The 25,749-nt window shown below is 45.8% G+C and overlaps 1 protein-coding gene across 2 annotated transcripts in view; it reads left to right on the top strand.

Moving 5' to 3' along the window:
• The window catches only part of LOC137546722 (prickle-like protein 1), a 54,910-nt gene that overhangs the window by 15,651 nt on the left and 13,510 nt on the right, over nucleotides 1-25,749 (top strand). The window contains exons 1-4 of one of the 2 annotated variants that reach the window (XM_068269490.1): nucleotides 10,518-10,569; nucleotides 10,814-10,955; nucleotides 12,001-12,102; nucleotides 12,918-13,055. In XM_068269490.1, coding sequence (XP_068125591.1) covers nucleotides 10,562-10,569; nucleotides 10,814-10,955; nucleotides 12,001-12,102; nucleotides 12,918-13,055 — 390 coding nt within the window. In that variant the 5' untranslated portion in view covers nucleotides 10,518-10,561. Of the gene's footprint in view, nucleotides 1-10,517; nucleotides 10,570-10,813; nucleotides 10,956-12,000; nucleotides 12,103-12,917; nucleotides 13,056-25,749 lie in introns of those variants that run through there. The other variant, XM_068269491.1, reaches the window with a different exon arrangement.

The raw sequence follows: 25,749 nt of genomic DNA, 5'->3' as shown, positions 1-25,749 counted from the left end.
TCAGAAAAAGGGGGTGGAGCCACAAACAGCCAATCAGATTTGTTTCATTTCAATGCAAATTATTGATGCCAAAGACTGCAAAGCTCACAAACTAGGTCATTGAGTAATTGTGTGTTAGGGTTAGAAAAAGTGGGTGGAGCCAACATCAGCCAAATACATACCTGGGCAATGCCGGGCCATCGGCTAGTATGTAAATAAAAATAGTTTGATTTTCAAATAATTTATGTCCTATATTTAATTGAAAATAGTGCAAAGACAACATATCAAATATAGGGCTACGGAGTCTGAGTCTGAGCAATTTTAGGGTACCTGGCGTCAGGAATAAATGCACTTAATAAATAGATGCTCCTGATAAATTTAAACTGTAATTAGGAGAAATTATGATGAAGTGTTCTATTTATTTTCTGTATATATATATATAATAGCATATTGTGATAAAGTTCATTATTTTCTGTAATGTACTGATAAACATTAGACTTTCATATATTTTAGATTAATTACGTACAACTGAAGTAGTTCAAGCCTTTTATTGTTTTAATATTGATGCTTTTGGCATACAGCTCATGAAAACCAAAAATTCCTATCTCAAAAAAATAGCATATCATGAAAAGGTTCTCTAAACGAGCTATTAACCTAATCATCTGAATCAACTAATTAACTCTAAACACCTGCAAAAGATTCCTGAGGCTTTTAAAAACTCCCGGCCTTCATTATTCAAAACCGCAATCATGGGTAAGACTGCCGACCTGACTGCTGTCCAGATGGCCATCATTGACACCCTCAAGCAAGAGGGTAAGACACAGAAAGGAATTTCTGAACGAATAGGCTGTTCCCAAAGTGCCGTATCAAGGCACCTCAGTGGGAAGTCTGTGGGAAGGAAAAGGTGTGGCAGAAAACGCTGTACAACGAGAAGAAGTGACCGGACCCTGAGGAAGATTGTGGAGAAGGACCGATTCCAGACCTTGGGGGACCTGCAGAAGCAGTGGACTGAGTCTGGAGTAGAAACATCCCGAGCCACTGTGTACAGACGTGTGCAGAAAATGGGCTACAGGTGCCGCATTCCCCAGGTCAAGCCACTTTTGAACCAGAAACAGAGGCAGAAGCGTCTGACCTGGGCTACAGAGAAGCAGCACTGGACTGTTGCTCAGTGGTCCAAAGAACTTTTTTTTGGATGAAAGCAACTTTTGCATGTCATTCGGAAATCAAGGTGCCAGAGTCTGGAGGAAGACTGGGGAGAGGGAAATGCCAAAATGCCTGAAGTCCAGTGTCAAGTACCCACAGTCAGTGATGGTCTGGGGTGCCATGTCAGCTGCTGGTGTTGGTCCACTGTGTTTTATCAAGGGCAGGGTCAATGCAGCTAGCTATCAGGAGATTTTGGCGCACTTCATGCTTCCATCTGCTGAAAAGCTTTATGGAGATGAAGATTTCATTTTTCAGCACGAATTGGCACCTGCTCACAGTGCCAAAACCTCTGGTAAATGGTTTACTGACCATGGTACTACTGTGCTCAATTGGCCTGCCAACTCTCCTGACCTGAACCCCATAGAGAATCTGTGGGATATTGTGAAGAGAAAGTTGAGACGCAAGACCCAACACTCTGGATGAGCTTAAAGTGGACCTAAATTAAAAATACAAGATTTCAGGAATAAAATCTATTTTCTAAATTATAATAATAAATATCAGCCTTTTTCCAGCTGCATGTTGACAAATATAAAATATTTTACATTTATTGGAGAGACCTCTCCCTTCCTTTCATATTGCCGGGACAGAATCCGGTAAAATGCTGGAGTAGGTGGTGTCTGGCAAAGGAGGAATTGCTAATGGCTGCCACCTGTATAACCCTAGTTATCCAAAGAGAAGGGTGAAAAGCATACACTGAAATGCTCATAGGCCTGAAGGAGTGTTTATTTAACTTTGTATGTGTCAGAATGGTGCAACTAAATATTTTTGAATTCAAAAAGTTTGGTTTGGGTCCGCTTTAAGGCCGCTATCGAGGCATCCTGGGCCTCCATAACACCTGAGCAGTGCCACAGGCTGATTGCCTCCATGCCACGCCGCATTGAAGCAGTCATTTCTGCAAAAGGATTCCCAACCAAGTAGTGCATAACTGAACATAATTATTTGAAGGTTTACTTTTTTTTGTTTTAAAAACACTTTTCTTTTATTGGTCGGATGAAACATGCTAATTTTTTGAGATAGGAATTTTGGGTTTTCATGAGCTGTAATCATCTATATTAAATCAATAAAAGGTTTGAACTACTTCAGTAGTGTGTAATGAATCTAAAACATATGAAAGTCTAATGTTTATCAGTACATTACAGAAAATTATGAACCTTATCACAATATGCTAATTTTTTAAGAAGGACGTGTGTGTGTGTGTGTGTGTGTGTGTGTGTGTGTGTGTGTGTGTGTGTGTGTGTGTGTCTCCTTATTTTTAAAGCCAGACATACATATGATTGTGACTGCGTTTCTGATGTGTACACAGGAATCTTTTATATATAATAAATTAACATCTCTGCTGTAAGAATAAAGGCTCGTTCACATCTAGATGATTAATGGGAGATTCCCACTAATCGCAGAAGCGCTAGAGCTTTTTAATATAACAATAATTGGATGATCGATCGGCTGCCAAGTAGCCTGATGTATGGCCACCTTAAGAATGTCCCAACACAATTGCCTGTTTGTTAAGATTCACTGGAACCCCGTATCAGTTAGGTTCCGGTGTATAGATCTGCCCCCTTGCAGAAAATGGCCCTGGCCTTTTTTTATATTGGATATAGAAAAGGTGGCAGGGCTACACCCGAGTACCTGAATAACATTGGGCTCCAGTGAAAGTTATTATACAGACAACATGCTGGGGCATTCACGCTGGCAATGACAAGAGATGGAAGATATGTTAAAGGTGAACACAAAGTTAGTTAAAGGGACCCTGAGCTTCTTGTAAAATCAATATTTGGACTTACTTGGGGCTTCCTCCAGCCCACCATAGCCCGTGAGGTCCCCTGGTATCCTCCTGGCTCACAGTTTAACGGAGCTGCCAGCAGGACTGGGAGAAGAGCAAAGAGGACACCAGGGGACCACGTGCCTATGGTGGGGCTGGAGGGAGCCCCAGGTAAGTCCAAATATCGATTTTAAAAGGAGTTTAAGGATCCTTTAAAGCGTATTTGAAATACAAAAGAAAAAAAAATGGATACTTGCCTCAGAGGAAAGCCTCTGGATAGACCAGAAGCTTCCCCAATCTTTTTACATCCCTGCATTCCTGTGCTGGGACCCTTTGAATATATTTGACAATGTTGTCAAATACAGCAAAGTCCCTGTTATTCAGAACTCATGCAACTGGAAATCTCAACTAATCAGCATGCCTGAGTGATAAAGGAGACTTTGCTTTTCGCAGGTTTTGAGGCCTTATTATATACTTACCAAGTCTCCAGTGATGTCTAGCAGCCTTTCTGAATCGCCTATCAGGCTCCTATCTGCTTCAGGCGTTGTGCATGTAGGTCAGCATGTCAAATGACCCAATGTGGGTCAGCTGACACGCCAGGTTCCGTGCACGGGGGAAGCCGAAGAGCTTTTAGGTGATTCAGAAAGGCTGCTACACATCGCTGTAGGCTTAGTATTTTTTTTTTGGGGGGGGGGGGGGGGGGCAAGCACATGTATCCATTATCGGGCAATCCCCACCAGTGCTTGATACCCAGGACTCTGCCGTATGTTACTTGCAGCCACGCTCCCTGTTTTGTATGGATGCAAGCGCTAATAGAGTTCACGCCTGCGCAGTAGCTTTGTACTACTGAACATGTGTGAACCCTACTGGTCCCTACGCAGTGCTGGCACACAGGTACACATGGGAAGAGCGGCTGTAAAGAAGAATAGGGTCCCCGTTAGAGATAGATGAGGATCGGGGTTTCCCTAGACTGGTAAGTATCTATTGAAATTATGCCACAGATGTGCAGACATTTACACTTAAAACTAAGATCTTTAATAAAAAATAACAACTTCATATGTTCCACCTATTTTTTTTTTTTTTTACACTTCAAATGTTATTAATTTTTCTATAATTTTTGGAATAATACGCATAAGCAAAATGTAAAGCCAATTGGCATTCTTATGTTACAAAAAAGCAGGTTTCAGTGATAACTTACATCAGTGAGAGAAGAAGAAAGTAGAAGTTCAAAAACAGAGAAAAAGGTAACTGGTATTAAAAACGTGGTGAACCAAAAACTGGCAATACATGTAACAATCGGTGTCAGCAACCAGAGAGAGAATCTGATCCTTGGCGATCCGCAGTATCCCCAAGAATACAGATATACCCGATTATTGAGGATCTGCGGAATTGTCAACAATCGGATATGTCTAACCTCTAGACACCAGAGAGAGTGAAAGTGTTTGGTGCAACAACAGTAACAACTCTGAGTAAAGACCACCAGAGGAGCTGGCGGCCTATACTCCTGAGGAATTCACCCCTGACGGTGGGTGATATTCCTGTAGCCTGTGGACCCCTGAGCGAGGGACCAAGGCTGGGAAGCAGGAAGCCCTGCGGCTAATATATAAGGTTTTGCCCTGAATTGGGCTAACGTAACACAGTAATAACACAACCTAGTCTGGGGTGTGAGGTCCGTATTCACAACACCCTGGAACTAGTCTGGAGCATAACATAAATGATAATACAGTTCCCTAGTCTTGGATGTGAGGGCCTTGATCTCAACACCCTGGAACTATGCTAGAGAATACACAGAAGATACACAGTATTCCTAGTCTAGGGTGTGAGGGCCTTGATCTCAACACCCTGGAACTGGTCTAACAAATAATACAATACAATTAGTACTTTAAGCTATCAAGAATCTGACTCAGTGTGGATTCCCAGCTCCAGCCGGTTCTGGCACACTGTCGGGTCTAGCTAAGGTCTGAGTGCCTTCACGCAAGTGTTAGCAATGGCAGACAACCAGCAACTGACAAGCAGCAGAATATATAGTTGCTGGACTTTGCCGCCCCGCCCGAGCCATTCAGCCAATCATGAGTCCGGCAGGAATCAGCTGATCTTCCTAATCAGCTGACACTTCCCCTGCTGGTATAAAGGTCCTGAGTTCAGGCCCGCGCGCGCGTAGCTCTCCATCTGCCTATGTGCACTAACAGACCCAGCCACACCAAGCGCATGCTGCTGCATGCAAACCGCCGCATTGGACGCGGAAACAGCCGCTTTGTTGTCAGGACATGCGGTGGCTTTTCCGCATTCCACCATACTACCAGACGCGTGTCCATGCGTGCAAACCGCGGAGTCAGCCGCCTCGCTCTTGGTATATGCGGCGACTTTTCCGCATTCACAGTACCCCCCCCCCCCCCCCCTTCCCCTGAGGAGTGGACTCCGGACATCTCCTTCCTGGCTTTCCAGGATGTAAGTTAGAGAATTTTCTTTTTATCTCATACTCAGGCCGGCCATCAATCAACTCAGGGAGGGAGGGAGTGGAATCCACCTGCAGCGCTGACCCGGGCGGGGACACAGGAAATGATTTCTTGTCAGCCTGTTTTTTCGGTGGTAGAATGGTTTTGGGCCAAAAACCCCTGTCTAAAGTGTCTGCTTTGGGGCTTTTGCTATCAGATTTATGCATGAGAGGTAACCGTGAGGAACAGGAACCATTAGAAATAACTGTACACTGTCCTGCCTTTCCTGCGACCTGTATCCTGGTTTTATCCACCTCATCCTTCTTTAAACAGTGCTCATGACAATGGGCTGAACAGTTCAGTAACTGTCCTGAAGCCCAGTCAATCAGTGGAGAGTGAAGTTGTAACCAGGGCATACCGAGAACAACAGCAGAGCCTTTCATCGGCAGGACCAGGAACTGTAAACTCTCTTCATGCACTGCCCCTAAACAACATGACAGTAGGGGGGTTTGGGAAAGAAACTGGGCACTGCGCAATGGAGAGTCGTCCACTGCAGTGACCGAAATCTGCCGGTCGGGTGCAGATTACGGTATCCCCAGACTTTTGGCAAAATCGTAATCGATGAGGTTCGCTGACGAACCCGAGTCCACCATGGCTTCTGCGGACTTGGTCCGACCTTCCCACGTAACCGAACAAGGAAGGATCAGCCGACCATCGTTCAGGGATGAACCCTGCTCACCTATGATTTTGACTAATCCCAGGCGATAGCTTTTGTCTGGCCTAGTGGAACCATGTAAAGCGTTCTACTTTGGGCACCTGCGACTCTTTTCCCCCAGACTCAACCTTGTGTACCCAATTTGCATAGGTTCGCCTGGAGGTGAGGGAGACCGAGAAGAGTCGTGTAAGATAGACCTTCTGGCCACTCTACCACGAACCTGTCTCTGGTGGCGCAAACGGCGATCTATCTGTATGGACAAAGAGATTGCCTCATCCAATGATTCGGGCTCAGGATGGCCTATCATTACCTCATGAATAGTATCTGACAATCCGGCCAAAAAACAGTCTAGGAGGGCGAATGCGTCCCATTTAGCCGAGACTGCCCACCTCCTGAACTCCGCAGCATAATTTTCCACCGGACCTTTGCCCTGACGCAGAAGCTTGAGCTTCCGTTCAGAAGTCGAGGCGATGTCTGGGTCATCGTAAATCATAGCCATAGCCTCAAAAAATTCATCGACCGAGGTCAGGGCCCGATGCCCAATAGGAAGACCATATGCCCAGGTCTAGGAATCCCCTGACAACAGAGTCTTAATGAACGTAATTCTCTGTGCCTCGGTTCAAGACGAATTAGGTCTTAACTCAAAAAATGATAACACTCTATTTTTAAAGTTCCGAAAATCAGATCTGTCGCCAGAAAATTTTTCAGGTACAGGCATACGTATGTCTGTGCTAAGAGGAGATCGCACTGATTGAAGTTCTGAAATAGCCCCAAATATCTGACATATCTGGGTCTGTTGGTTCAAAACTGCCGCGGAAAGTTGGTTTACCGCGGTGGTCAGGACTTCAACATGGCTATACAGTGCGTCCATTTGGGTTCGGTCTGCCATTCTGTAACAATCGGTGTCAGCAACCAGAGAGAGAATCTGATCCTTGGCGATCCGCAGTATCCCCAAAAATACAGATATACCCGTTTATTGAGGATCTGCGGAATCGTCAACAATCAGATATGTCTAACCTCTAGACACCTGAGAGAGTGAAAGTGTTTGGTGCAACAGTAACAACTCTGAGTAAAGACCACCAGAGGAGCTGGCGGCCTATACTCCTGAGGAATTCACCCCTGAGCGGTGGGTGATATTCCTGTAGCCTGTGGACCCCTGAGCGAGGGACCAAGGCTGGGATGCAGGAAGCCCTGCTCCTAATATGTAAGGTTTTGCCCTGAACTGGGCTAACGTAACACAGTAATAACACAACCTAGTCTGGGGTGTGAGGTCCGTATTCACAACACCCTGGAACTAGTCTGGAGCATAACATAAATGATAATACAGTTCCCTAGTCTTGGATGTGAGGGCCTTGATCTCAACACCCTGGAACTATGCTAGAGAATACACAGAAGATACACAGTATTCCTAGTCTGGGGTGTGAGGGCCTTGATCTCAACACCCTGGAACTGGTCTAACAAATAATACAATACAATTAGTACTTTAAGCTATCAAGAATCTGACTCAGTGTGGATTCCCAGCTCCAGCCGGTTCTGGCACACCGTCGGGTCTAGCTAAGGTCTGAGTGCCTTCACGCAAGTGTTAGCAATGGCAGACAACCAGCAACTGACAAGCAGCAGAATATATAGTTGCTGGACTCTGCCGCCCCGCCCGAGCCATTCAGCCAATCATGAGTCCTGCAGGAATCAGCTGATCTTCCTGATCAGCTGACACTTCCCCTGCTGGTATAAAGGTCCTGAGTTCAGGCCCGCGCGCGCGTAGCTCTCCATCTGCCTATGTGCACTAACAGACCCAGCCACACCAAGCGCATGCTGCTGCATGCAAACCGCCGCGTTGGACGCGGAAACAGCCGCTTTGTTGTCAGGACATGCGGCGGCTTTTCCGCATTCCACCATACTACCAGACACGTGTCCATGCGTGCAAACCGCCGCTTTGGACGCGGAGTCAGCCGCCTCGCTCTTGGCATATGCGGCGGCTTTTCCGCGTTTTCTCACAATACATTTTCAAGCTGTTGAGAATAGGGATAATATGAAAAAGAGTGCGAAATAAGAAAAACAGTGAGAATATGGTCCACATGTTAATACATGATTAGAACCTGTCCCCTGAGGGAGAGCGCTGTCCTCTGCTTACAATAGACTTACACTTACATACACGCTCCAGCAACACATCAAACATATCATTGAAATGGACTTGCTAGTAGATGACCATAGTGTCCAAATAGGTGAAATCACATATAGGAAAAGTCAAGCATTAAAGCTCCTTGTGTTAGTAGTTTAATTATATGTGTTGATAGCAGAGGTGAAACCAGGTTACATGTATTTCTTCCCAATTCCCTACCAATTTGCCTTGATTACCCCCCTGAAGGTGTGCACTGTGGTCTGGTGTAGTCTGGGATGTTTATGTGGGTTGTGTGGCGTTCGGGACCTGGAGTTTTTTTACACGTTGTCATTGCTTGGGCCTGTTGATGCAGATACAGGTTGTGTGAAGTCCACCGCTGCTACTCAGGAGGTCGGGGCTCCACTGTGGTAGGAAGACACTGCGCCGATTGGGACATCTTTGGCCTTGCTGGATGCCGGCTCCATCCATCCGCTGCTGCTCCACCACTGCAGGGACATGTTTGGTTCAGCCCCTCCATGATGCTAGCCGCAAATCCAAAATAAGGGCCGCCTTGGCCGGACTCTTCTGTGACAGCCAAATTATCTTGACTGCTGAATGCTGCCCAGGAGTTGGGACCCACCACAGAATTTAACACTACTGCACCTTTTGAACTGGAACACCTTGGCCAGCACTGCCAGATGTCAGCAAGCAATCGAGATCCTCAGCAGTGTCAGCCATCACCGCCGGTTTCTTTCATGAAGAACTAGGTCATAACTGCTGAACCTTTGCCTCTCTGTGCCTCATTCCCCCCCGATGTCTACTTAGGAATAATAGATGATTGACGAGTGCGACTGGTGGCGCCGCAGTATGGCAGCCTTTGGCTTTTGACTTTAAGACAATTCAACCCCCACCCCCCACTACCTTCCAGAACCTGTATGAGCCAAACCAATGCCGCGTACAAAGCCCCAAAATAAACTATTTTGATGTTAAATGTCTGCACATTTTTGTGCAGCACTTCATGTGTTTCAACAAAGTATGGGGGTGACTCCAGCAGGGGTGTAACTAGAAATCACTGGGCCCCCCTGCAAAACTTTGGATGGGCCCCTAACCCCCCTCGCTTTCTGCACAGTTATACTGAGAACCAATGTTATTCAGTTGGCTAGTGCATACTGTAATGTGTTTTCCCCATGCAGATAAAAACAGACAGCAGCGAAGCACTACACACATTTTCCTTATCACTTACATTATCTTCTGTGATAAATTGTGCATGTTTTCACACATACAGACACACGTGGTATGCAGAAAATGCATTCAGAAAACCAACAGACAAGTGGGCTCCCAGCCTCAGCTTCTTACATTCACTCTGTCCATCTGTAATGGAGCAGAACTGGCTCTGCAGACTTCTCCAGCATCACTACAGTACACAGCACACTGGGGGTAGAGCAGTGCTGTACACAAGACCCTGCTGAACACTGAATAGGGACTGTCTGCAAATCTTTGTCTGCAAAATTTTGTATGATTCCTTATCAGTGGCTGAGCAGATACAGTCATTAGAACAATTGTGCAGAGTAGAATGTTTTTTTCTCTCCGTGCTCTTAGTTGTCAGTCTCTCAAGACAAGGAAAATAAACTTTTGCTCCTAATGGGCCCCCTGAGGCTGCATCCCTTGCAGGGTCTATTGTTATTCCCCTGCACTCCAGGTACCCTTTTAACCCAGAAAGAGTTGGAGCAGAGAGATATATTTAGGTGCCATCCATCTGTAAGGGATATTGGGAGCCAAAAGCACCAATTAACTGGTAAAGGTCTTAGGTGTAGGTGAAGAGGTCCAAAAACTGAGTCATGTGGTATGTTAAACTACAGTATGGTTCATGCTACTTGTTTGTAAAATACTTATTCTGTCATGTGAGATGCTGGTTATTTTAGAAGCCAATAAAAATAATATGTTTTCATTATTTTACCTATCTACTTTAATACCTGCTGATTTTCACACACAGATTTGACAGTAGTTCTGAGAGTGCAGTATACTGTGCTGTGTGTTCACTCTCAGCTAAGCTAATGAGTGTCTATGTTCTGCTATGTTAGTAAAGCAGGATCTGAGGCATGCTGAGTCAGGAAGGGAGTGTGTGCTGTCACTGGAAAGTAACGCCACTCAGCTGGAAGAGTGGGTGAATGGATGTGGGGGAGGTGCAGCGTGCCAGATCAAAGTAAATCAGTGCCACATTAGCTTGGAGATAGTTTAGTTTTATTGGATGTTTGACAAATAATATATTAAGGAGTGCATCGTGTAAACGAGGTTGAATGAAACTGGAAACAAAAGAACTACATTTGATTGATGTATGAGGAGTTCAATGTTGTTCATTTACATTGTGCTAAATGCTCAGGTTTGTATAAAATCCATTCTAGATACCCCTTTAGAGCTAATATTGTTGTCATCACATTTGAGAAACCTGTAATATGATTTAGTGGCTGAACTTTGTTGACTAATCTTATTAAACTCGTGTTATGGTCTAATAAGCTGAAAGCACTATGTTCTGTGTGAGCACTGCACTTCTGTATTAGCACTTTATTAAATGCTGGTTATTAGCTAGGATTAATCTCATGGTGTCCATGTTTGCTTGCTTGCAGCTATCCATGCAGTGAATGCCCTTCAGCATCTTGTGTAATGGCACCAGAACGTCCAGGCCACAGTGCTCCACCTGCAGCACACACGGTTTCACCATCTGACAGCGACTCAGGCTGTGCACTAGAAGAATATCTTGACGTTAAGGTGAGGCTTGTTTACCACACAGGTTCTTGTTTGAGCTTTGTTAGTATGTAAATAATGCCTCTTTGAAGGAACGCTGAAAGGAAAGCAGAGAAAAGTGATATACAGAAGATCCAGAGCCTTGTTCAGAATCTCACTGTTTGCAGTGCGTTTCTGGACAAGGTGCTTGAAAATGTGCATGTTCAATAAAAATTGAGCATCCTGTGAAATAACGCATGCATTTTACCGTGTGCAATGTGCATTATATTATGCATGCGCTATTCTACACATACTATGCATGCCCATACTGTGAATAAGTCCTTACTTATAGTTTATACATGGCTCTACACTCACAGGGGTTACAAATGTGGGCAGGTATACAGGATTTATGCAAGTAAAAGTGCCATGTACTGTGTTAATATAAATGGAACTGGAACCTGTGTAACATTGAATATTGCCAGATCCTGGAATTCATTCAGTATGAATAGACTAGTGCAATGATAACATTCTGGGAGCTAAAGACTTCAGGGGCCATATGCAATTCACCTTTTCACCTGAGTTTTCTCCCAGGAGATAATTTTTTCATCTTTGATTTTAAATAACTTTCCAGTACTTTTCAACTAAAAAAGTACCAAAAAGTTGGTAAAAAAAAACTACTAAAATTATTTTGAGCATGTTCTTGCCTTCTGGGGGCTTAAAATGCATTTTATTGACAAGTTTAAAAATATCACCTAGGAGAAAACTCAGGTGAAAAGGTGAATTGCATATGGTCCCCGGTATTGACTTAACTGTGCAAACGGCTAAACACACCTGCAGTTTGTTTTGTTAAATATGCTGTGGTATGTGTGTGAGGAGGAGTATGGGAAAATGCCTCCATCAACTACACTGATTTTTTTAGTGTCATAGCAAAGCTCACATCATCATTTTTACATTAGTTCTAATAAACTTGTCTTCTTTTATTGAAAAGTTAGGAAATTCTAGGCTAGTTTGCTTTTGTGTTGAGAGAATTATTTTTATTTTCACGTCTAAGTTAAGTATTTCTTACTCTCTCTTCTCTTCATATCCAAAGGCTCACCCCAATACTGTGAAGTATTCTTTATCTAGAACTGATACGCAAGAACTGAACCTCATCCGGACCTTGCTGCAGTTGCTGCCTCCACAAGACTGTGATGTAAGCTATAACACCACTCACTATGTGGAATTGTTTTTGTTTTGATTTTTAGAGAAGCAAAAAGGGTTTTGTTCATAACACTCAGACTAGCAATAGGATGGTCGCATGCTCTTCATTCAAGAAATGTATTGTTCCACTTGTATTAATATATAGAGTTTACTAGCAAATTTGCATCGGATTGGCATAGCTCATGTAAGGTAGCAGGAAAGGTTAGGGCAGGCAGGCATTGGTTAATAAATAAGAGGGACTATTGAGTGGGATTTGAGGGGTTTAAGATGGTCGGGAAGGCATAGAATGTGGGTGGGTAATACAGGTGAATAGAGCCAACGTGAACACAGTGGGATTGGAGAAGGGAGGGAACATTATTTGGGACTGGGTAGAACAGGTGAACAAGGGAAGTGCATAACTGGGATGTAGGATAGATGTAAGGTGTGTGTATGGAATTGGGTGTGAGCAAAGTGGGGGAAACAATGATGTGGTAGGACAGATGATGGGAGCATAGCCCACGTCAGAAGTGAGCACAGGGTATTTGGATGGGCAAGTAGGTGAGTGTCAGGAGAAATTACATGGAGCAGGAATGCTGGGGAGGTGATGTTAGGGTGGAAGGATACATGAGTTATGAATGGGTAGGTGAGGGTCAGGAGAGGCTACATGGAAGAAGGATACATGGTGGATGAAATGACATGAGGGATAGATGTATGCTGATTGGTTGATGTGTATTTACACCTTGCTGCATGCTGCTGTGCCTCCAGTATGTATAAAGGGGGCCCATCAGCAAATGATAAACCTTCCCTAATTGCATGTCCTTGGTTTAGGAGAAATTCTGCACCACACTGGGAGAGCTAGAGCGGAGAGAGCTGCGCAATTTCAATACCTACCGGAGACGCCATTGCATGAGGCATGGAGTTATTGGCCCTGTCACTTCAAGTTCTCCTCACAGCTGCTGTATGGGGGTAAGTAAAACCGAAACAGGAATATATGTATATATAGATATATATATAAAGCAATGAGGAAGACCACATTATAAATTACCACTCACCTTTACTTGTTTGCTGTATTTGTGAAGCTGAGAAAAATATATCTGTAGTGACAATGTGTGGCTGTGCAAAAGTGGAGTCCGCACAATGTCGGTAGAATCTGTATATCTTTATTTAATCATTACACACAACAGGCTAAAACCAGCACCACATGCTGACATGTTTCGGGCGTTACACGACCTTAATCATAGCATAGGCGCAAGTGAGAAAGGGTGACTCATATATGGAGTGAGGTTACACCCGATATCACATGCTCAAATGACCCCACCCACAAAGAAAAGTGCATATAGAAAAACAAGGACAAAAAGTCCCCCAATTAGTGTAGTCTGGTACATAAAAACATAATATAGAGATAAAAATGTAAATGCCTATGATTACACTCACTATGATGTTACACAGCAATGGATATGATCATCTCGATGAATACAAAAGTTCAAATTAGATCATAAAACTACATGATAACAACAGGCAGAAATGAACAGCCCAGTCACTTCAAGTGACTGTGTTGAGGTCCCATTTTGCATTAAGCTCTCCCGGCGAGCGTGTCCCTAACTGGAAAATCCAATATGCCTCTCGGGTGAGGAGACGTTTGTAAACGTCTCCCCCTCTCGTAGGCCTCAGGACACGCTCGATACCCTGAAATGAAAAGGAGGACATATCACCTGAATGGACCAATCTAAAGTGCTTCGCTACATTTGACACCTCCAGAGTTAACCAGCCAGCTCCCCTATAGTGTGCTGCTATACGTTGTCTGAGATGTCTGGTAGTACACCCCACGTATTGAATACGGCATAAAGAACACGAGATTAAGTAAATCGTGTACTTCGTGTCACAATTTATATATTGTTTTATGGGGAAGGTTTTACCATTAGACAAAGAAATAACAGAACGAGTGGGCTTATGTACAGCACAATAATGGCAGGTTGAAAAATTACATTTGTAGGAACCAAGGGTGGTCAGCCAACACGGCCGTTGTGTACTGGAGGGAAAGAGACTGGGTGATAGAATGCTCCCGAGTGTGGGAGCCCTTCTACTCGCAAATCTAACTCCCTGTTTTATTATCTGGTTGAGAGTTTCGTCTGCTTGTAATACAGGCAGAGACTTCCTCACAATCTGCGTAATTTGGTTAAATTCTTGACTATAAGTAGTCACAAAAATGGTTTCTGTATTTGGACGTGACAATGTCCGACGGGGACCAGAGGTTAATAGTTCCTCTCTAGTTCTCATCAGGGCCCTCCTCCTCCCCCTCTCTATCATCCATCTAGGATAACCACGTTCCGCAAGACGAGAACCCACAGCTTCCAACTCCAAACCAAGGGCTGAACCATCAGAGCAGTTGCGGCGTACCCGGATCGATTCACCCACGGGAACCGCATGGATGGTATGGGACGGGTGGCAACTGTTAGCCCTCAGGGTGGAGTTGCCACGAGGCCTCACATTTTGTGGAGTTCATGAATGCAAATTCTCTAAATTTAGTGTTCACCTCCCAGTGGACCCCCTCGGAGGTCAATTACCTTGACCTCACATTGAGGGGTGACCCCTCTTCTGCCTCTGTGGTTTCTGGCACCTACCGTAAGCCCTGCAGTGGCAACTCCACCCTGAGGGCTAACAGTTGCCACCCGTCCCATACCATCCGTGCGGTTCCCGTGGGTGAATCGATCCGGGTACGCCGCAACTGCTCTGATGGTTCAGCCCTTGGTTTGGAGTTGGATGCTGTTAGTTCTCGTCTTGCGAAATGTGGTTATCCTAGATGGATGATAGAGAGGGGGAGGAGGAGGGCCCTGATGAGAACTAGAGAGGAACTATTAACCTCTGGTCCCCGTCAGACATTGTCACGTCCAAATACAGAAACCATTTTTGTGACTACTTATAGTCAAGAATTTAACCAAATTACGCAGATTGTGAGGAAGTCTCTGCCTGTATTACAAGCAGACGAAACTCTCAACCAGATAATAAAACAGGGAGTTAGATTTGCGAGTAGAAGGGCTCCCACACTCGGGAGCATTCTATCACCCAGTCTCTTTCCCTCCAGTACACAACGGCCGTGTTGGCTGACCACCCTTGGTTCCTACAAATGTAATTTTTCAACCTGCCATTATTGTGCTGTACATAAGCCCACTCGTTCTGTTATTTCTTTGTCTAATCGTAAAACCTTCCCCATAAAACAATATATAAATTGTGACACGAAGTACACGATTTACTTAATCTCGTGTTCTTTATGCCGTATTCAATACGTGGGGTGTACTACCAGACATCTCAGACAACGTATAGCAGCACACTATAGGGGAGCTGGCTGGTTAACTCTGGAGGTGTCAAATGTAGCGAAGCACTTTAGATTGGTCCATTCAGGTGATATGCCCTCCTTTTCATTTCAGGGTATCGAGAGTGTCCTGAGGCCTATGAGAGGGGGAGACGTTTACAAACGTCTCCTCACCCGAGAGGCATATTGGATTTTCCAGTTAGGGACACGCTCGCCGGGAGGGCTTAATGCAAAATGGGACCTCAACACAGTCACTTGAAGTGACTGGGCTGTTCATTTCTGCCTGTTGTTATCATGTAGTTTTATGATCTAATTTGAACTTTTGTATTCATCGAGATGATCATATCCATTGCTGTGTAACGTCATAGTGAGTGTAATCATAGGCATTTACATTTTTATCTCTATATTATATTTTTATTTACCAGACTACACTAATTGGGGGACTTTTTGTCCTTGTTTTTCTATATGCACTTTTCTTTGTGGGTGGGGTCATTTGAGCATGTGATATCGGGTGTAACCTCACTCTATATATGAGTCACCCTTTCTCACTTGCGCCTATGCTATGATTAAGGACGTGTAACGCCCGAAACATGTCAGCATGTGGTGCTGGTTTTAGCCTGTTGTGTGTTATGATTAAATAAAGATATACAGATTCTACCGACATTGTGCGGACTCCACTTTTGCACAGTCTTGGATTTGAGGTTTTGGCAGCCTGCTTTCCTGCACTGTCGGCAGACGGAGGTTGTGAGCGGAGCTCCACGTACATTGTGACAATGTGTGGCAGAGTGAAAATGAATTACAAGGCACTGGGTTGGCAATTCACAAAATGGTGTGAAAATATAATGTTTTTTGTACTGTATGTGGAAAGAAGTGTTGGCTGTCACTTTTTCTATTGCCCTGCTTTGGCATTACCACTGTCTGTCATGCTCAGGGAGCAGAGTGTTTTCACTGCTTTGTTAGTAACTACAGGTTGCTGCCATTCTCTGCCTGCAGAGTGGTAGAGGTAGAGGGCAGCAACACTGTGCCCATCTTACACTATTTATTACTAAATAAGAGATGCGGTGCCTGTGCGGTGTCAAGAGTGATAAAACCGGTGAATATATGTATATCTACTGTCTACTTCAGCATTTGGTCAGGTTGAATCTTAGTTAGACAATTGCTGTTTAAAGGGAACCCGAGTTGAGAGAGAAATGGAGGCTGCAATATTTATCTACTTTAAACAATGCACATTGCCTGGCTGTCATGTTGATCCACTGCCACTAATACTTTTTGCATAGACCCTGAAAAAGGAAGCAGATGTTTGTGGTAAGATTTGCTACATGCTTGTTTCAGGTGTGTGACTCAGACCTTACGGACAAGAAAGGTGAGATGGACAGCCAGGCAATGGGCGTTGTTTAAAAGGAAATAAATATGGCAACCTCCATATGTCTCTGGCCTAAGGTTCCTTTTAAAGCGGACCCAAACCAAACATTTTTTTTTATTAAAAATATTTAGTTGCACCACTCTGACACATACAAAGATAAATAAACACTCCTTCAAACCTATGATCATTTCAGTGCATGCTTTTCACCCTTCTCTTTTCATAGCTAGGGTTATACTGGGGGCAGCCATTAGCAATTCCTCCATTGCTGGACACCATCTACTCCACCAGTTTGCCGGAAAAATCCCGGCAATTTGAAAAGAAGGGAGGGGTTCCTCCAATAAATGTAAAATATTTTATATTTGTCATCATGCAGCTGAAAAAAGGCTGCTATTTATTATTATAATTTAGAAAATAGGTTTTATTTCTGAAATCTTGTATTTTTAATTTGGGTCCACTTTAAGTTCCTGGTGTGGAAAGTCACCAGAAATGGATCAGTGTTGCATTGGATGCTAGAGCATATTTTGCTTCACATCCAAGGATAGACAAATCTATCTATAGTGCGTGTATGGATCTTCATTCACATGGGCAGCATAGTGTGTACAAAGCTTAACTCATTTATAATACTGTTGTGTACATTGCAGTCAAAAGAAGGTACAAGGTTATTATGAATGGCAACATCCCATAGAGATGTTGTACCTTCATTATCAACTTACACTGAAAATTAAACTCCTTAGCCCTCCATCAATAAACGTTTGATTCTCCTCAGTGTTATAATACCTGTCAAGCACTGAGTTAGCAAAAAAGTACTCTGAAAATAATTAATTTTATTTTTTTTAGTACTTTTTCAAAGTGGGTGCATACTTCGTAGATAAGGAGGCTAATGCACTAAATGTCTTTGGTGAATTTAACGCCTGTTTTACTGTTCAGGATTTAAATTACTTCACAAAGTCATGATTCACTAGCCATTAACAAGAACACATTTGTGTTAATTTAACAAGTACTGTAATTGTGCACATAAAATAACACATGCACAATTTGCACAGAAATTATCTATTTAGTACTGCTGAATGAGGCATGACAGCTTTTTAACTCTCTCACACCTCTGGCTTAACTGCACACTAGGATACACAGTGAAGCTGTGCTTTTGTTCTGTAAAACAAACATGGTGTTACCGGTAATTTTTACTTGAGTAAACAAACAAAAAAAAAGGATGAAGTTCTCCGAGAGCTATCTTAGCACCAACCTCAGCTATGGGAGCTGGTAATGAGCAGAGAGAGAGAGAGAGCCTGCAACTGGTGGGTCCCGTCAACACTTACTTACCGGCTACTTAGCCATCAGCAGTGGAGGAAGGTGTACCTTGCAGGGGTGGCATAGCCTTTCTCTCCTCAGCATAACTCCTCCCACTGCAGATGAACACAAAGCTCTTTGGATACATTCTGACCTAGTGAGAGTTTTATTATATCCAATTGCCCTAAAATGAGAGTGATCAGATAAACATCCCCAACCTAACTAAGGTGTGACGCGGTCTCCTGTGACACTTGTAAAACTATGCAAAGGCAAAGTCCGTTAAGACTCAAGAGGCTTGATTCACAAAGCGGTGCTAAAGCTGGCCATACACTGGCCCGATTTGCCGCGGTTTCGACAGCAGATTCGATCACTGGGATCGAATCTTCTGCCAATCGTCAGAATAACAGGCCTGGGGGAGGGGTGGGCCTACTCCTCTCCCCATCCTGCACCTTCCGTGTCCTTACCCCTCCCCCTTCTCTTTACTTTACCTCCTTTGAGGCCCATGTTATCCGCCTCTACCATCCCCTCCCAGCCATTATTGCAGTCCTATACCGCCCCCCCTCCAGTACTATATCGCACTTCCTAGAAAACCTTGCCTCCTGGCTCCCACACATCCTGTCCTCCGACCTCCCAACAATCATCCTCGGAGACTTTAACATTCCAATTGATGAGCCTACCACCTCTGCTGCCACTCAGCTTCTCTCGCTCACCAACTCCCTTGGTCTCACTCAGCATACTAATGCCACAACCCACAGTGCTGGTAATACCTTGGACCTAATTTTCTCCAAAGCCATCGCACTTACCACCCTGGACATTACACCATTCCCCATCTCCGACCACCACCTCATCACCTTCACCCTCACTCCATCCAGCACCCCCTGTCCCCCTCCCCAAACTGGACGTTGGCAGAGAGATCTGCGCAACCTTGACCCCAATGTACTAGCCACACCCCTCCACTCTCTCTCCTCCTCCCTCCCCAGCCTAACCTGCCCCAACGAAGCGGCAGCTCAATACAACAGTAACCTCTCTGCAGCCTTAGACCATGCGGCTCCCCTTACCTTTCGTACCAACAGTCGCCCCAACCCCCAACCTTGGCACACTGCCCTCACAAGAAAACTACAAAATGAGACACGAGCTGCAGAACGCAAATGGAGGAAATTCCGCAACAACAATGATTTCCTGGGATACAAGACCAAGTTGCAGACGTACCATGCTGCCCTCGCTGATAGTAAACAGATATACTTCACTCACTTGATCGCTACCCAAGCCTCCAACCCACGTCGTCTTTTTGCCACCTTCAATGCCCTACTTAACCCCACACCTCCCCCCCCAACCTCCACCCTCTCAGCCACTGACCTATCAAATTACTTTATCAACAAAATTACAACCATCCGGAGGGATATTTCTCTCCTCCACTCTATCGCCCCTGCCTCCCCAGCACATCCGACTCCTTCCTCTTTCTCCTCCCTTACCTCCTTCAATCCTGTCACGGTGGAGGAAGTCAACCAGCTGCTGGCAACTTCACCTGCCACTTCCTGCCCCCTAGATCCGGTCCCATCTGATTCTCTGCGCCCACATTTTTCTGATCTGGCCCCTGTCCTCACCCTTCTGTTCAACCTCTCCTTCTCCACCGGCATCTTCCCCTCCGTATTCAAACAGGCCACTGTGCTTCCCCTACTAAAGAAATCTTCACTTGACCCTGCTCTGCCATCCAACTACCGCCCAATCTCTCTCCTCCCTTTTGCCTCAAAAATTCTTGAACGCCTGGCCCACCAACGCCTGACCAACTTCCTTAACTCCAACTCCCTTCTCGATCCCCTGCAATCTGGTTTTCGCACAGCCCATTCTACAGAAACCGCCCTCACCAAAGTGGTAAATGACCTCGCCCTTGCCAAAGCCGAAGGTAAATACTCCATCCTGCTCCTCCTGGACCTCTCCTCGGCATTTGACACTGTCGACCACTCCCTCCTCCTCCACTCCCTGCAGCTAATGGGCATTCAGGACCTAGCCTTAGCCTGGATCTCCTCCTACCTCTCCAACCGCTCCTTTACAACATTTTTCAATGGCTCCTCATCCACTCCTACACCCCTCTCAGTTGGTGTTCCTCAAGGTTCCGTCCTAGGACCCCTACTGTTCTCACTCTATACTGCCTCAATTGGCAAAATCATCTCCTCCATGGGCTTCAATTACCACCTGTATGCCGACGACACCCAGATATATCTCCACACCCCAGACCTCTCCTCCTCTACCATGGACAAAGTCTCTGACTGCCTCACATCCATTTCCTCCTGGATGGCTGCCAGGTACCTGAAGCTTAATTTGGACAAGACTGAGCTTCTAATATTCCCACCCCGCACAGCTGCACCCCTCCCAGATCTGCACGTCACTATTGAAAATACTATAATCCACCCTACCTCCCAAGCCCGCTGTCTAGGCGTTACTCTGGACTCTGAACTTTCCTTTACCGCCCACATCCAAGGTATTGCCAGATCCTGCAACTTCCACCTCCGCAACATCTCCAAGATCCGCTCCTACCTGTCCCCTGACACCACTAAACTCCTTATCCACGCCCTTGTCATCTCCCGCCTAGACTACTGCAATTCTCTTTTATCTGGCCTCCCCTCTAACCATACTGACCCACTTAAATTGGTAATGAATGCGGCAGCCAGACTGATACATTCTTCTCACCGCAGCGCCTCTACAACTCCGCTCTGTAAAGCACTACACTGGCTCCCCATCAGCTTTAGGATCAATTTCAAAATCCTGTGCTTTGCCTACAAATCAGTGCACAAGACCTGCCCAACCTACATCTCTGATCTGGTCCACTGGCACATACCAGCCCGCCCCCTCCGATCCTCCAATGACCTGCGCCTAGTCGCACCACGCATAACTCAGTCACACGCTCGATTGCAGGACTTCACCAGGGCCGCCCCTACCCTCTGGAACTCTCTCCCACCAGCCGTCAGACTCGCCCCCACCTTTAATTCCTTCAAACAAGCTCTCAAGACTTACCTCTTCACGCTCGCATACCCCCCTACACCAGCACTATAATATGTTCTGTTAGACCCCCTCTCAAAAGACGCACCTATTGTCTCCACCCCACCCTTTAGATTGTAAGCCTCCGGCAGGGCCCTCCTCCATAACGTATCCAGCTTGATTATGCAATCTTACTCGCAACCACCCCTCTTGTAGACTCGAACAGTCTCTATTTTGACCTATGACACTGTATTGTTATCAAATCATTTGCATGATCTTGTTTTGCTGTGAGTTTCCGTATGTTCTACCTGTATGTTAACCCATTTATCTATTGTGCAGCGCTGCGTAAGATGTTGGCGCTTTATAAATACAATAAATAATAATAATAATAATAATCGTCCGCGCTACACGCCGAATTTCGATCCTTTTCGTCCGATCCCGTTGATCGCTCCGTGCGGAAAATTAGCGTCGATCGCCCGCGGGTAGGGAGCGCGTCGCTAGCGGCGTTCGAGTACCCGAAGACCAACGCAATAGAGCCGCATACATTACCTGCTCCGCCGCCACGACTACCTTCAGTCACCGCTGCTCCGTGTCCACGCTGGTCTCCGGCATGCTTCAGTTCCTCCTGCCGGCAGAAAGTTTAAACAGTAGAGGGCGCTCTACTGTTTATACTTCCTGCCGGGCAGGAAGAAGTAAAGCATGCCGGGGCCGGAGACCAGAGCGGAGACGGAGCAGCGGTGACCTGGGGATTGGAGTCTCGCCGGCGGAGCAGGTAATGTATGCGGGCATGCGGGCGGGGGAAGCGGCGGCAGCACCACCACCACCACCACAACAGATTGTGAACGGTTTCAGGCTGAAATCGGTTCACAATCTGTTTGCAGTAAAGGTAGCCATACGATCCCTCTCTGATCAGATTCGATCAGAGAGGGATCTATCTGTTGGTCGAATCTGATGGCAAATCGACCAGTGTATGGCTACCTTAACAGTTAGCACCCTGGCGAAAAGCCCCTTATCACGCTTAAACTCAGTTTAGGCATGATAAGTTGAGACGTGATATGTTTTAGCACCGCAGTGCACAGCTGATCAAAAGTTTTGCGCTAGCAAAGTCTGGTGCACTTCGCATAGAGTTTAATGGTGCTGCTTTGCGCGCGGGACTTTGCGTGCGATCTAAACTTATCACGCCTAAACTTATCAATTCCAAACTGGCTTTTCACCAGCGTGGTGCAATGGTTATCACGCCTAAAGTCTCTAACTGGGTTAGCACCGCTTTGTGAATCGAGCCCAAGGGCTCTTATTCAATTCCCCTTTTCTCTTAGGTGATATTTTTATACCTTATCAATAAAAATGCCTTTTAAAGGATACCCGAGGTGACATGTGACATGATGAGATAGCATAGAAAGAGTTAAACATCAGGTATGTAAGTGGCTGTTTCTGTCAAGACTGGGTCAGACTACAGTGTGACCCTCACTCAACTTAAGAAGTTACAGCTATAAACACTTTCCTAGCAGAAAATGGCTTCTGAGAGCAGGAAAGAGATAAAAAGGGTCAAATGTTCATAGATTTTAGCTCTGGCATACTTCAATGAAAATGTCATTGAGCAAAAACAATAAAACAGTAAAAACTTAGAGAGTAGATTTAATTATGAAATAAAACTGTGGAATATCTTAAAAAGTCAATTTTAGGAGAAGGAGGCTAGATACAATTGTTTGTTTCATTACTTTATTTTCACCTCGGGTGTCCTTTAAACTACCGCTAAACGACCGCTCCACGCCGATTGGTGTGAGCGGAGTGGCATCCCCGGGACCACTTCACGTCAATTGTCATAAAGTGCTAGGGGCAGAGATAGCAGCACATCCCCTCTTGAATGACGGAGCTCTGCTCCGTCATCAGCCTCCCAGCGGTCGCTAGGAGATTGTTAGACAGCGAAACCGCAGTCTAATAACACTGTACATTGCTGCAATCTAAGGCAGCACTGTACTGGGGACAGCTGTGTGACACGGCTGTCCCCCTGGGTGGCAAGACAGTGATCCGCTGTCATAGGCTAAAGCCTCCTCTGCTAAAGCCTATGACAGCTGATTGCTCTGATTGGCTGGAAGCGGGAGGGAGGGTTTAAAGAAATAATACAAATATAGTTAAATATTTTAAAAAAAAATTATAAAAAAAATCCACGAGCCATCAAAGCCCAGAAAAGGGGGGGGAGATCACTTGTGTGCTGAGTTGTACGAACCTGCAGCAAGGCCTTAAAGCTGCAGGGGCCTATTTTGTAAAAAATGGCCTGGTCACTAGGGGGGTTTAAGACCGCGGTCCTCAAGAGGTTAAGCTACCAGCACGCAAGAAGATACTCAGAATAATTTTGACAAGGGCCTGTATTCAAATCACTTTTTCTCCTAGGTGATCATTTTTAATGTTTACAATAACTTTTCAGCACTCTGCAATCAAAAAAGTACCAAGAAGTAGGTGATAAAGTGCTATCAAAATATTCTGAGTTTCTTGCTTGCTGGTGGCTTAAAAGGCCACTTAACATGGTGGCTTAAGATGTGTTTCATGTGTTGTGATTTTGGGAATTGCGATGCGATGGGGTGAGGGTTTGCACCACAAACGCACGTTTGAAGTGTAAAATCGGCGTTAAGGTTTCATGTATCCGGGAATCTTTCTGATATAGGCTGAATCAAGTGTGAAGACCTATTGGATCCAATATATACTCCTTTTATGTAATAATTAGACCTACAGATCACTTCAGTGTTTTTGTGTTTGTGTTCCTATGTTTCCTGTGTAGCACAGCATCAGTAGAGTGTCTTCCACTGTTTTGCTAGGACACAGCGTGCAGCAGGAACGCAGTGATGTGTGGTGAGCTGTGACCCTAATCTCCATCTCCCGGGTCATCATTTAGCTGCAGTTGCGTTCTCCCCAGTTAGCTATTACGATTCTAGTTAACATTTATTGAGCTCCCTTAATTAATGCTGACTGTTAGCATAAGGTGTACACACCACTGACCACTTTTATTTAAAGAGAAAAAAGAAAAGAAAACTGGCACCAGTATGCGGCAGGGATGGAACGGTCACAGGTGGGCTTACCTGCAGCGTGCACCGGTATGCCACAGCGTCTTGATTACAAAAGGAGAAGAGTGGACACTGCTGCATAAAATCCCTTTATTGTGGCCGGGTTACAGAAGGTCGCAGTGGGGGGAGAGGGTTGCCTGACAGCTGTTTCGCAGGTGTGCAACCTGCTTCTTCAGAGGCATAGGGCGCAGTGTAGGAGGGGGCGCACAATTCATTCAGCTGTCATTCCTAATTGTGTATGAAGCAGAAAGAAATAAGAAAAGGGGATACATAGCAGTGACTGCATGCCAGATAACTAGATATGTATTCAGGGCCTCAGCCCGGCCCTGAATACATCACTACCGCACAGCTTTATACATCACTACCGCACAGCTTTATACATCACTACCGCACAGCTTTTCTTAGCTGCGGCCGTTATTTAGTTACGCACACTAGCGCGTATTGTGCATGGAAACAAAATTAAGCTGCATTGATTTATTAGCACGAGCAACAGGAGATTGCTCGCACTATATCCTTTGATGAATCAACCCTCTTGTCCTTTGTTTTACACGGTGTACATTTACCACTTCTAGTTATATTTTTAGCATTTTTTTTTACTTTTTCTTTTTTATATTTCACCACGCCACCCCCAACACCCTGACCGCTGGTAATATAATGCTGCATATGCAGTCAGCCGCCCTGTCAGCCACCCCAGCGCATACAGTCACAATCAATGTCCGTGCACGCAGCCAGCCTGAAATGGCTGTCGGCTTAGCCTCGCACTATCACCGCAGCGTGTCCGGCTGTTACGACATGCCGGGATGTCTTGCAAACAAAACAAGCCGCGCTACTCCTGAATCAGTCTCTTTGCACGAGATCTCGCGCTTCCCAGCGAGCCCGTGCATTGAGCCAATGAATGCACGGGCTCGCTGGGAAGCGCGAGATCTCGTGCAAAGAGACTGATTCAGGAGTAGCGCGGCTTGTTTTGTTTGCAAGACATCCCGGCATGTCGTAACAGCCGGACACGCTGCGGTGATAGTGCGAGGCTAAGCCGACAGCCATTTCAGGCTGGCTGCGTGCACGGACATTGATTGTGACTGTATGCGCTGGGGTGGCTGACAGGGCGGCTGACTGCATTGGTGGCAGCTAGGGTTGCCAGGTGTCCGGTTTTAGACCGGACAGTCCGGTTTTTGGCCACTGTGTCCGGTGCAAAAAGGCATGCTAAACCGGACAATTAAGATGTCCGGTTTTATGCCTTTTCCGGCAGCTGTCAGTATTGACAGCCGCCTGTAGCAGGAGGAGAGCAGCGCAGTGGAGGGAAAGCGGTGGGCAGCGGCGGAGAAGGGGGCCATCTCCCCCCCTTCTCTCACCTTAGATGCCTTCCGTCCCTCGCTGTCTCCTCCGATCTGTGTGTGGCTGACTGGCGGTGGCGCTTGGCAGCGGGCGGGACTTACCTTCCGTGTCGCTCCATGCGGCGGCCGGAAGTTCTGGTGCCGCAGCCGCTGCTCTGGTCTGCATCAGACCAGAGTAGTGGCAACTCATCCCGCGCGGCGCCTGCGACGAGACCAGTCACCAGACGGAGGAGACACGGAAGGTAAGTTCCGCCCCTCTGCCAGCCACCGCACACACCGATCGGAGGAGACAGCGAGGGAGGGAGAGGACCCTAAGGTGAGCGAAGGGGGGGAG

The sequence above is a fragment of the Hyperolius riggenbachi genome, chromosome 2, assembly GCF_040937935.1.
Source record: "Hyperolius riggenbachi isolate aHypRig1 chromosome 2, aHypRig1.pri, whole genome shotgun sequence".
Taxonomy (NCBI): Eukaryota; Metazoa; Chordata; class Amphibia; order Anura; family Hyperoliidae; genus Hyperolius; species Hyperolius riggenbachi.
Note: the sequence above shows the minus strand (reverse complement) of the source record. Positions and strands in the feature narration are given on the sequence as shown.